Source organism: Solanum lycopersicum, chromosome 12, assembly GCF_036512215.1.
Source record: "Solanum lycopersicum chromosome 12, SLM_r2.1".
Classification (NCBI taxonomy): Eukaryota; Viridiplantae; Streptophyta; class Magnoliopsida; order Solanales; family Solanaceae; genus Solanum; species Solanum lycopersicum.
In genome coordinates, this window is record NC_090811.1 from 14,852,785 (window position 1) to 14,866,769 (window position 13,985).

Sequence of the window (13,985 nt, forward strand, 5' to 3'; positions counted from 1 at the left end):
AACTTCAAGGCATCAAGACATGAAGAAGAAGATCCAGTCCAAGCTAGAAGCGTTAGCTCACCCTGAAATCCGGTGTAATGAAGACTGGCTAGAGTTGCGGGTGAGTTGAAGGCGACGGTACGTTTGCTGTACTCCACAAATAACAAAGAAAGAAACATACAAGTAGGGGTCAGTACAAAACACAGGTACTGAGTAGATATCATCGGCCAACTCAAAATAGAAAACAGTATATATCAGATAATATCATAAAATCAACTACAATACTCAACATGCGGCATTTACAATTACCATAACCCTTGGTCACAACACCAAGCACATCAATGAGGACTCACGCCTCCCCATCATACTCATTTGGGAATTAGGTTCATTAAATTGAGTATATTAACATATTTTAAGATTCATTCTCTTTACTAATCCTGGTGCCGGAACGTGGCACCCGATGCATATTCTATCCTGGTGTCGGAACGTGACACTCCGATCCTCATCTACTATCCTGGTACCGTAACGTGGCACCCGATCCATATACTATCCTGGTGTCAGAACGTGACACTCTGATCCTCATATACTATCCTGGTACCGGAACGTGGCACTCGATCCATATATTATCCTGGTGTCGGAACGTGACACTCCGATCCTCATATACTATCCTGGTACCGGAACGTGGCACCCGATCCATATACTATCCTGGTGTCGAAACGTGACACTCCGATCCTCATATACTATCTTGGTGCCGGAACGTGGCACCCGATCCCCTAATCTCACTACTTTCGTTCATCAAGCCTTCTTTTATACCAAGGCATCATCATTAACAAAGTAGATTAGGTTTTCTTTCAAGATTTAAGATTCAATAGCTTCATCATGCTTACTTTATCACAATTATATAATCACATTCATACAAGCATACAATTAAGCATATAGAAAGGTTTACAACACTACTCAATACATATCATTCGCTATTAAGAGTTTACTATGAATAGCATAAAAACCATAACCTACCTCCACCGAAGAATTCGTGATCAAGAATCTACTTTTCAATGCTTTGCTTTCCTCTTTGTTTCTCCTCTCTCTCGATCGTTCTTCTCCGTCTCTTTGTTCTTTCTATTTTTCTTATTCAAACCCTCTTTCTTTTACCCTAATTAGCATATAATTAAGTATAAAATATGACGAATTAACCCATTAATTGATTCACGGTTATCTCTTTTAACCCTCAAGAAATTGGATTATTAATATTAACCCACTAAATTTATAATTATAGCAAGAATAGTCCAAAACGTTCCTTAAAACATTTAAAGAAATCCGACTCAGCCTGGGATTATGCAGTCTGTGACGGGCCGTCGTGCCTACGACGGTCCGTCCTGCTGCTTCCGTCACAGAGTTCAGAGACTAGATTTTTACCAAGGGTCTGTGACGGTCCGTCGTGCCCACGACGGTCCGTCCTGCCCACGATGGTCCGTCCTACCATGTCGTCACGAAGTTCAGAGAGTCGATTTCAGTACCCAAATTTCAGTATTCTAAGTGTTTTGGAACGGGACCCCCACGACGGTCCGTCGTGCCCATGACGGTTCATCGTGGGATCTGTCGACTTAGCCAGTTTTTCCAGAAATAAAATCTGCTGCTCAAAACGACTAAACAGGTCGTTACAAGACATTACAAATCGCTTGCTTGAATGGAATCTTAAAATACTTAGGTTATTTATCTTTTGTTTAGTTAATTATTAAGTACCACTCATGTTGCCTAAACCACGAGATTGTCATAAATTTGTAACTAATGTTAAAATAGTAATACAGGTTTATGAATTTTTAAAAATCATGGAAATTTAGACTTTTATATTTTATCTTTATGGTGTGTTTGGAACAATACAAAAAAATATTTTTTTTGGATATTTATACCCAAAAATTAGAAAATATTTATCCCTCTCGATATTTATACCAAATTAATTAAGTGTAAAAACTACTATTTTCATATATACATTTTTTGTTTATAATGATTAAATGACATACACACACACGCAAGCACTTACATACTCACTGTGACATCTCCTAAACCAAAATATCTAGGATTAAACAAAGAAACTCGGAATAGTAATTTTTGTAAAGAATAGGAAATATCTGGAAAATCTCCTAACTGTAAAAGTAAATTTTTAGTCATTTTCAAACGGCCATAACTTCTTGCTCATGATGAGTTAGGGTCAGTTCTTTATATGGTTAGAAATCCCTTCATGAGCTCTTTCCAATGCCACCATTTTTTGCAAAATTTTGATATCGTATGAGGGATATATGCCTATTGAAAGTTTGGTTGTTGGATTGAAGGAAATCCAATCTAAATTTTAGTACGAGTAAAGAAGTCTTTTCACCTTACTATTTCCTAATTTTTTTAAGGGTTTATCATGGGTAAAATTAAGCCTTAAGTCAATTTTAAGAAGATTGAATACGCTTACGGTTTGGGAGAAAAGAGAAGAGAAGAAGGAGAAAGGAGAAAAGACCAAGATTTCGCTAAGATTGTTGAGTGATTCTCGTCGAGGGTAATCCCTCTTCAGGTATGTGAGATCTTTTTATGATGGGTTCTTCTATCCACGCAATAATATTTTCAGTTCATCTCAATTAGAGTAGATTGAATGATGAACATTGTAGTTCTTGATGAAGAAAACCGTTGAATTCTTATTGGTTGAGTTGTAGTATTCCTTTGATTGTTTGATTTATGTTTCCGGGTTGTTTTATGAGTCTAAACTATTTGGTATTGAGGATCTTAGTGATCCTAAGTGTTTGGGGTGAGATCCATGGGAGTTTAAAAGGTTTAGAGTTGAAAATTGAAGAAGAAAAGTCAAAAATCCCATCTAACAAGCCCTGGGGCGCCGCGTCTTCTAGATCCCCTCAGGGAAGCCTCTGTATGACAACGCCTGGTATGCCGTGCCAGCCAGAGCCCCTCAAGATAGTCTATGTCTACCAGGATCTGGCGCCCCGCGCCTCTCAGAGCACCTGGGTCACCTAGAGATCCCATTTTCCCCATATTTGTGTACGAGTTCCTAAGTTATGTATTTTCATGCTCAGATCCTAAACCCTGGACATGGTCGGCACTCGAAGACCTTTTTTTCCCACAAGAGAACCCTTGATCTGACTTATTTAACTCAGCGGAAGACTAAACTCAACTTAAACAAGAATATAACATATTTAAAAACAATTACTTCATAATTGAATCTGGCAAAAATGGCATTTAAGTCTCAACAAGTAACATAACTCCAAACTGAACTACTAACATCTAGGAATCCTCTAAATTGACTGAAAAGGGATGTTGGGACAGACCCCACAACATCCTAAAACTAAACTACCAAAGCAAATGAAATGGATGTCCTCCAGAACGCAAGGAGGCTCACCACTGACTGTGGAGCTTAATCTGGATCAACGAAGCGCTGCATGCTGATCCTGGTTACCTAAGTCTGCATCACGAAACGATGCAGGTCAACTGAAATCAACACATGGAATGTACAAGTATGCGAGTTGGAGTGCTAAACACAACTATAAAACTTGAAATGGAGCAAGGATGAACTTCTGTTGGCTTCGCTCAACTCATAAGATAAAATAATGACTTAATAAATGTATATTTATGTAAAACTGATAAAACAATGTAACTCTTAGTTCATTACATATATCACAATAATAAACTCAACTTCACTTATATGTGGAAGTAATGTAGCTTCTGTGGGAGATTCTCTAATCGACAATATCATTTTGAGCCTAAGTGATGATGTAATGTATTACCTCACGTTGTCCAAGGACAATCATATACCTTGCCATCGGCATAGGACCTTAATTAACATAGTGGATCCACTAGCTCTCCTTACGTGATCATCTAAAAAGTATGACCCGTCAATTACCATGTTGTCTACATGGTTTACATGTAGTCTTGAGTTAATATGAACTCTCATCCCCACTCGATGCTCAATACTACTCCAAAAATGTATTTTAGCTCATACTTTTATTGAAACTTTCTTCCTTTGGGTTGAGATAATTTAGTGAATCATTTAGCTTTAAAAGCTCCTCTTGAAATCAATGTTCCCCTCTTTAATTCAAAACCCTTTTCGAACTTCTTAGTTCCCTTTTAATTTAAATTTAAAAACATTAATAAACCTTTAGGGAATATTAGTTACCTTATATTACTTTGAAGAAAGATCTTCAGCTCTTTACTCTTTACTGTCCTTGAACTTTAAGTCTTTAAAACAAAGTGAAAACATTTGTGAAAGACTTTAGAAAACTTTATAAACTTTACTTTTAACTTGCTTCTTAACTTTTAAACATGACTCTTAAATTCTTTGACTTTGATCTTACCATACCTTGAATTGGATTATGGCTTCAAGGATCATAATCTCGTGTGTGTGTGTGTGTGTGTGTGTGTGTGTTTTAAATCTCTTTACATACATACAGTGAGTTGAATAGTTCTTGAGTTGAGCAGAGCCAAGGTACTTAAGTTCATCTTATTCTCATCAAGATTAAGTTGCTGTTTAGCATTCAAACTCACATACTCGTACATTCGATGTACTGAGGCTAGTTGGCCTGCAATATTTTATGATGCATACGCAGGTAACCAGGATCATCATCCAGTGCCTCGTTAATCCAGCTTGAGCATTCAGAGTCAGTGGTGATACTTTTGGCATTCCGGAGGACTCTTTAATTATTTTCCGTATTTCATTTTTTGAATGTTATGGGATTTGTCCCAACATCAATCTTAGTAGTAATAGAGGCCTCATAGACAAAATATAGTCTGATAGTTCAGTTTGAGTCTCTTTTTATCTTACTTGTCATGTGTTTTTAACTTTGATATTTAAGTGCCATTTTGGCCAAGATAACTATTTAAAGTATTTTCTCATGAGAATGTTCAAGCTTTATACTTGAGTTGACTTAAGTCTTTCCCGATTTAAGTAGGCTAGGCTAAGGGTTTGCTTAGGACCAGGAATGGTCATTGGCTGCCAGCCACGTCCAGTGTGTAGGCTCGAGCTGTGATAAACTTGGTATCAGAGTACAGAGTTTAAGAGTCCTAAAGAGTCTGCGAAGCCTTATATGTAGAGTTTTAGTCATCGGTGTGAAGCATGCCACATCTATGATTAGAAGACTGCGACATTTAAGAATTTCTTCACTTCTTTCATACTTTTTTTCATGCATCAGGGTTTACCTCTAAAATTTTTCCCTCTAATTTGTTCTTGCGTGAGTTTCATATCATGATCCACGAAGAGCAGTCAGAGGTCGACCAGCCATAAGGAATGTCGAATAACCATAGGTACCTAATGCACCGAATATGCAACCTCAATGAGAAGTCACGAACTCTTAATTCTGTGAGGCTATCTGATGTTGATTCAAGTTGTGACCAACCATGTCAGGCAACAAATAGGAGTTCGATAAGAAGGGGGTGACACTTCGAGAATTTGGGAATTTTTAAGGATTAATTCCCCAAGTTTTTCTGGTTCAAGCACTATTGATGATTCACAGAACTTTGTGGAAGAGTTGAAGAAGGTGTTTGAGGTGATGCATGTGGTTGATATTAAAAGGGTTGAACAAGCTGCATATCAACTGAAGAAGGTGTCTAGGACTTGGTTCAATCAGCGAAAGGAGAACTTAGATGAGTATGCACCACATCCAAGTTGGCCCTGCTTTGAAGAAGCCTTCTTGAGGCATTTATTTCCCCGAGAACTGAGAGAAGAAAAGGTACGGGAGTTCCTTACTCTGAAACAGGATTCATGAATATGGGTTGAAGTTCACCCAATTGAATCGCTATACACCCGAGATAGTTATGGATATAAGGAGAAGAATGAGATTGTTTGTTATTTGCTTGGGTTGTGCTTCAAGCAAAAGAAGGTAGGGAGACAATGTTGATTGGGGACATGGACATTTCAAGACTAATGGTTTACGTGCAGCAGGTAGAGGAAGAGAAGTTGATGGACAAAGAGGAGTACAATAACAAGAAGGCTATGACTAGAATGAATCTAGTCAACACAAGAGTGGTTCACGTCTACCACAATTTCAGAAACAAAAGGGGCATGCACCATCATCTACTAGTGCACATGCACCCAGAAACTGAGGTGAGTATAATGGCCAAAATTCTTGGAACTTCAAGGCTAGACCAGCCCAATACCAAGGTAGTGTGGCACAAGAAGGGATTTAGGCTTCTACATATGTGAAGTATTGTAGGAACCACCACGGTAAATATTGTGATGGCCAGGCAAGTTGCTTCAAGTGTGGTCAAGAGGGTCACCTAATGAGAGAGCGCCCTAAGAATAAGAAGGGTGGTGGAAATCTGGGAAATATATATTTTAATCTTCATCAATGGCTCCACGAGATAGGGCTGCACCTAGAGTATCCACTTCTAGTATTGGCGGAGGGGAAAACCGTCTCTATGCAATCACTAGCCTCCAAGAGCAAGAGAACTCTCCAAATGTTGTCACGGGTATGATCAAAGTCTTTACTTTTGATGTTTATGCTTTGTTAGACCCCGGAGAAATTTTATCATTTGTAAATCCTTATGTTGCAAATCATTTTGAGATTCTTCCCGAAAAACTAAGTGAACCCTTCTGTGTTTCTACACCTGTTGGTGAGTCTATTCTAGCGGAAAGAGTTCATCGTGATTGTCTTGTTTCCATCAATCACATGTACACAATGGCTAATCTAGTAAAGTTATACATGGTAGATTTTGATGTTATTTTGGGTATGAATTGGATTTATGCCTCTTATGGGTCAATAGATTGTCGAACTGGAGTTGTTTAGTTCCAGATTCCTAATGAGCCAGTCATAGGGTGAAATAGTAATTCAGCAGTGCCTAAGGGTCGTTTAATTTCATACCTTAAGGCGAGAAAGTTAGTTTCAAAGGGGTGTATCTATCACTTAGTCCGAGTTAATGACTCAAGTGCTTAGGTACCTTCCCTTTAGTTAGTTTCTATAGTGAAAGAGTTTCCAGAAGTCTTTCCTGATGATTTACCCGGAGTCCCTCCCGGAAGAGAGATAGACTTTGGCATAGACACCATCCCAAATTATTGTCCTATCACCATTCCTAAAAAAGAATGGCACCAGCAGAGTTAAAAGAACAATTGAAAGACTTGTTAGATAAAGGCTTTATTCAATCAAGTATCTTACCTTGGGGCGCTCCGGTCTATTTTTTTTAGGAAGAAGGATGGGTCCCTTTTGATGTGTATAGACTACCGCCAGTTGAATAAGGTGACCATCAAGAATAAATATTCTCTTCCAAGGATAGATGATCTCTTTGATCAACTTCAGGTGCTTCTTCTTTTTCAAATATTGACCTCAGATCAGGCTATCATAACTTGAAAGTAAGGGAATGTGATATTCCCAATAAAGCTTTTAGAACCACGTATGTGCATTATGAGTTTTCATTTATGTCCTTTGGTTTGAAAAATGCACCAGCAACTTTCATGGATCTTATAAACAGAGTCTTCGAATCTTATCTAGATTTGTTTGTCATCATATTCATGGATAACATAGTGGTTTATTCAAGGAAAATAACAAAGTTGAAATAGGGGGTTTATTGATGAAAAATGAAGTATAAAAGTCGGAGGGCGCCTGGGTAGGGTCCTGGACGCCTCCCTCTCAGATCCCGAAGAAGGGGTCTCTGAATGTTGGGCTTTGGGGAAACGCGCCGGCCAGAGCGCCCCAACCCAGCCCCTCAATTTCAAGGGTTGGCGCCCTGTGTGTTAAGAGCGCCAAGGATGCCATCCCCCCCCCACCATCTTTCTATACTAGTTTCTTAGTAATGCACCTATGCTTTCTAGTTGATTCCAACACTCTAAGGTACGTCTAAATGTCATGAAATCATCCATAAATATGAGATCATGGACCTTGAATCCATACTTCGATTCAATGAAAGTCAACAGTCAAGTCATTAAGTTAAGAATCAAGTCAAGAGAAGTTCATAAAATTTTCAAAAGTCTTTCACAAATGTTTTAACTTTACTTTAAGACTTAAGTTTCTGATTGAGTAAAAAGTAAAAAGTAAAGATTGAAGTTTATTTCTTCAAAAAATATTTGGGGACTATGTATTCCCAAAGAGTTTAAAATGTTTTCACATTTAAATAACAAAAGGAAACATTGATTTCCTAAGTCTTTGAGCTAACTTCTCAAAAAAAAAAATGCTTTCACAATTAAGCAAAAGAGGAAACTTTGATTTCCAAGATATCTCTTGAGCTAAGTTTCTGAGTAATTATATCAAATCACAGAAAAAACTATGTTCTTAAATATAAGAGATAGTATCATATTTTGGGGTAGTATTGAGCATCTATACGGGGCAGAGTTCAGACAAACCCCAATCTCCAGAAACCATGTAGCCACCATGGTTAGAATAAGTTCATACTTTTTTGATGATTCCTTAGAGATGTTTAGCATAAACTAGTATATCCACTTAGTATTCATGTTGTATACCCTCGGCAAGGTATATCACAGCCATAGTAGCATGAGACATAATGTTGTATCATCACAATAGCTTTACATGATGTTGTCGGTTAGAGAAACTCCCACAAAAATATTTATATTCTTATATACACAGTTTAATTGTATTTAAACATACATTTCATAGTTATATTTATATGTTTGCATGCACAATGAGTATTATTGTATTTCCAAATAAACAGAGTTGATATCCACGTTTTAAAAAGCTTTTCTTTGTATTGCACTTTTTTAGACTGTTTTATATTGAAATGAGTTCAGTTAAGGTTAAGCTGAGCCAGGTAATTTCTTCAGTTCATTTCAATCTTATATTTTGTTTTAAAATTCCCCTTGCATACTCGTACATTCAATGTGATGATGCATTTTGACCGACATCTTTTAAGGATATAGATACAGGTAACCAGGATCATCATGTAGTGCCTCATTGATTCTAGTTGAGCTCCAGACTTGTTGGTAAGACTCCTTGGTTTCAGAGGATCCTTTTTTATTACTTTCAATATTAATTAGTTCATTGGTATGTAGTGGGTATTATCCTGATATCCATCTCAGTTGTTTAGAGGTTTCACAAATAAATAGTCATATTCTAGTTTATTCGTCATTATCTTGTTATTGGCTTGTGTTTGGATTTGAGTTGCCACTTTGGCTAAGTTAAATGTTTATTTCTAAGACATTATGAGTTTAGTTTTGAGACTATTGGGTTATCTTATATATGGGTTCTCATCTTAATGCTTAAAATTCACTCGTTGAGTAAGCAACTCAGGCCAAGGGCTTGTTTGGGGCCAACAATAGTTCTCGAGTGTCAATCCCGCCCAAAGTGTAGGCTCGGGACGTTACACTCAAATGGGAAAAAAACACAAAAGAAGTTGGGGCAGGAGACCCTAGCGCATTCTTGGTGCGGGGCGCTAGCCCCAAACTTCAGAGACACCATCCTGGCGCATCGCGCCACCATTCCCCAAGACAAATCTGACAAATTTCGTCTCTCATTTTCTGATCCTAAATTACTTTTAATCGATTTATTTTCTCAAGTTTTCCTCAGATTCAATTACCCAATCTAAATACACACTAATCTACTCAAAATAACACTCAAATAACTAATCTTATTCTCAAGGATTCATCAAAACCCCAACAAAATAAAGTTTAGAATGAACTTTAAGAACACTTATCAAGAACTGAATTCTTTTAACTTTTGAGAATGAAATTACGCTTGAAATAACATGATTGGTGTGTGGGTGAACGGACCCAATACTGTGGTAGCTTACATACCTCTTCGAGATCAAACTCATGGAAAAAAAACCGCAACAAAACTAAGAATCTGGACGAACGTCTTGAGCCTTGTCCACCATGCAGAGATAATGAATCAATATAAGAGTGTTATGCATGAATATAAGTTTGTCCTATTAGCAAATAGCATGTATAAAGTAATTTCTCTATTTTTTACTACACGAAGACAATGTAGAAGTTAAAATAACTATAATACCTCTAATTTCATCGGGGTGTTCAACAAATATTTGATCAAATTTATTACTATTTTTAATTATATACATAATTCATACATAATTCTATACATATTATACATACACATACTGTTTTAAGTTTAAGCGGCTAATTGACCTAGTATCTATATTACTTCGACTCATTTGAGATATTTGCTTAATTAAAACTAAACAATATTTTTAGTAATTTGTATCATGTTCGTACTTATATATTTTTAATAAATTCAAAAAAATTATCCCAAATACATTCATCCCCATCTAGTGATACATCCCTATCCCCTCTCGGATACATCTTTCTCCTCTACGATACATCCCTCTCATCTCACATCTCTCCCCTCTATAATACTTTTTTTTAATTGAATTATGGAATAGAAGAAACGGAATGAATAGAAAATTTAATGAAAAAGAAAAAGATTCAACATGTGCATATAATCCTCCGAAAAAATCAACCATATTGATTAAGTAAAATATTGAATTCATTTAAGATTGTTTGTTGATAATAAAACTTGAGAATTTAAGTATGATAATAATAATAATAATAATAATAATAATAATAATAATAACAATAATTATAATAATAATGATAAAAATAAAAATAATAATAATAATAATTAAAATAATAATAAATAAGTTTATCCTTACTTAAAATATTTTCGCTCAATTCACTCTTTTATTGAGGAATAAATCTTGACCCAAACATAATAAACAAGAGTTTGAGTTTAACCATACAATTTCCAACATTAAAATCAATCGTTCATATGAAGAAAGAATGAAAATAATAAAATTAATAAATTTCAATATAACAAGATAGGTTCTCATTCAACATCCATATTCAATCCTTTTTGATTTATCACATCTTAAAAACTATACTCATAACAAAAATCTACTTAATGTCAATAAAAAAATAAAGACCAATGAAAATAAAAAATTACAGAATAAACATGAATTTTTTAAAATGAAAGTTAATGCCTTGCATGTAACAAAATATAGCAAGTGATATATATTTTTGTTGATTAGTGAACTCGTGAAGATACTCTAATGACGAACACAAAAACTCAAAATCAACCCATTATCAAATCAACTACATAAATGATTATCAAGATTTTTGGTTTGGAAAATTTAGATACCACGAAGAGACAAGATGAATAAACAAAGGTTTTCATTATGATAATTTATAGGTTTAATTGGTAACTGGTATGAAGTTGAATAGACAAAATAATATTTAAAAAATTAATGTGCCCATAAACTTTAAATATGATATTCGTTACTCAATTCTAAATTTAATAAGTTCTATAATTTAGTTTGTTCAAATTAATGTGTCTTTATGGGCACATAATAGAGGAATTTCAACAAATAGAGTTCTATTATTAATTGACTATATTTAATGTTTTGTAAATATTTTAAATTAAATTGTCTTTTAAAACTATAAAAATGCCCAAAAAAATTGAGAAAAAGGAAAAACAAAATTTAAGCTCATAGAGAACGTCACGTCACCGTTTTCTTATCCAGCTTAATATTATAATATAGATATTAACTTCAAATAAAAAAGTTATAAACAATTTTAAATTTACTCAAAATTTTATTAAAATACTTGAACATCCTTTTAACTTAAAAATACTTAAACTAAATTAATCTAAATAGATTCCAAAACTATTATATAATACACGCCAAAAAAAAAGGGGGCTCAAACATGATCATCAATAATTTATGGTTGTTATGTAGTTTGTCAAAGAAAAAAAATCAATTTTGAATTTGATAAAAATTTCAGGGATGAAGGAAGAAATAAATTTTTGGCAATGTTTCAACTAAAAAGCATAATTGGCCGATAGGACCCACTTTACCACTTGACTACGTTTTAATGACTCTCATTCAATAATTATCAATTAAATTCACGATAATGTTGTGAAAAATGAAAAAATTAACTAACAAATTATAATTAGAAAACTGACAAAGATAATAAAATAAAAATAAATCATCATCAACATAATTGGCCGATAGGGCCCACTTTACCACTTGGCAACGTTTTAATGGCTCTAATAAAATAATTATCTTTAATTCAAGATAATATTGTGAACAACAAAAAAATTAACTGACAAATAATAATTAGAAAACTAATAAAGATAATAAATAAAAACAAATCATCATCATAATTATTAACACGAGTATTGTTTTGTGTCAGATGGTAATTGATTTTTTTTCACATTGTCATATGCTAAACGAACAATAATTTTGTAAATCAAAACTATAAGTATATTTATTTTTTCTATGGTATTCGTATAAGAGTCAAATTTGTATTGTATAGGATAGAAAAGCAACTCACTCTGTAATGTTGTCACACAAGATAAGCACGACGCCCGCGCTGCTGTTCGAGCAAATCGAAGTTATCTTCCGGTCAACTGTCCACCTAGTCTAGTGCAAAAAACACACATTTGACGAAAATGCTATCTATCAGGAATTTTCCATATTCATGACTAGAACCCAAGATCTATTTAAAAGGAGCAGTTTTATCCGCTACACCACATTTTTTATGGTAATATTCTAACAATTATGCTTCTTTGTTGCATTAATCAATCCAATATCAATAGTTGTAGATTTACATGAAAAATTCTAATTTTTACACTAAATTAATTTGGTATAAATATCGAGACAGATAAATATGTATAATTTTTTTGGGTATACATATCTAAAAAGGTATTACTTTTTGTACCAAATATATCTTAAATGGTAAAATATAATACTCTAAATTTTCATGATTTGTATTTTAATTCTAAAGCCTATATTACTATTTAAGCATTAAAAACAAATTCATGACAAACTTGTGGTTTCGACAACAAGAGTGGTGCATCATAATTAACTAAACAAATGTAATATAACTTAAGTATTTTAAGATTTATTCAAGCACGCATCTTGTTATGTTTTCACAAAAAAAATAATATTTAAGTTTAATTTTATCTTAATAACAATTATCATTGATAGAAAACAATAATGTTACATTAAAATATATTTTGAGGGAGAGTGAGTATTATCACTCAATTGAGATGATAAGCAATATGATTCATCAATGATTATTTTATTTTGAATAATACTTTTTTTAAAATATTGAATATAACTTTAATATCCCATAAAAAATATAAAATAAAATAGTATTTAATTTACCGTGTAAAAGAAAAAAGAAGTGGGAGGGGGGGGGGGGAGGGGAGGCAACGTGTAAAGAGATAGTTGTTGACTTGGTGACACAAAAAATATATTAAAAATTGGTATGGTCCATTTTCCTTTAAAAAACTTTAGAGTCGCTCCATTTATCATTTCATTTATTCCAGTTATGATTATTCCTTCATTTTATGGTCGTGTGACTAGTTTTGAACTTGTTTTAATATTTTGAAATGGATTTGGTGTAATTATAGAGAGGAATATGGGTAGCTTTAATTTTAATTACTAGGATTTTCTATTTCCAGATTTGTGTATTAAATTCCATTTTGTCAAAGTATTTGAGTGTACTGCTACATAGTTTTATATATAGTCATTTCTTCTCGTTTCTTCTCACCTATTTATTTTCTATGTTTGTGAAGGAAATTTATTTTCTAGAAATAATAGCTTCTAGGAGGTAATAGATCGTTGCGTTTATATCAACTCAATTTTAAGTAAGGAAGTTTGTGTTATCTTTCCATTTAAGCTACTAAACGGAAACATAACACAAACTTTTTTACTAAAAATTGAGTCTAGATAAATTATATGGACCTATTACCTCGTTGATGCTATTATTTGGAAAAAAAATTATTTTGCAAAAAAAAAAGATTTAGGTGTGAAAATAAAGAAGAGAAGAAATGACTATTGTTATAAAACTGTGTAACAATACATTGAAACAATCTGACAAAATGAGACTAAACATGAGTTGATGATGTGCACAATATATTTATATTCAAACTATAATATAGGTTGATGAAATGACATTATAAAAGAATTTTTAAAATAATTTAGAGAATCTTTTTCCGTCTAAGTTATATTCAAAATTAATAATAAAAACAAAATTCAGTATCAATCAAAGTTAAACAATT

General features: G+C 33.8%; 1 protein-coding gene across 1 annotated transcript; it reads left to right on the forward strand.

Moving 5' to 3' along the window:
- The first annotated feature begins 6,311 nt into the window (after nt 1-6,311).
- On the forward strand, nt 6,312-6,749 carry LOC138340231 (uncharacterized). Its single transcript, XM_069291940.1, has one exon. The coding sequence runs from the start codon at nt 6,312-6,314 to the stop codon at nt 6,747-6,749; it is 438 nt and encodes a 145-aa protein (XP_069148041.1).
- Nucleotides 6,750-13,985: the final 7,236 nt, after the last annotated feature.

What these genes read in the sequence shown, in the direction of transcription:
- LOC138340231 (XM_069291940.1), top strand. Translation starts at nt 6,312, where the DNA reads ATGGCTCCACGAGATAGGGCTGCACCTAGAGTATCCACTTCTAGTATT.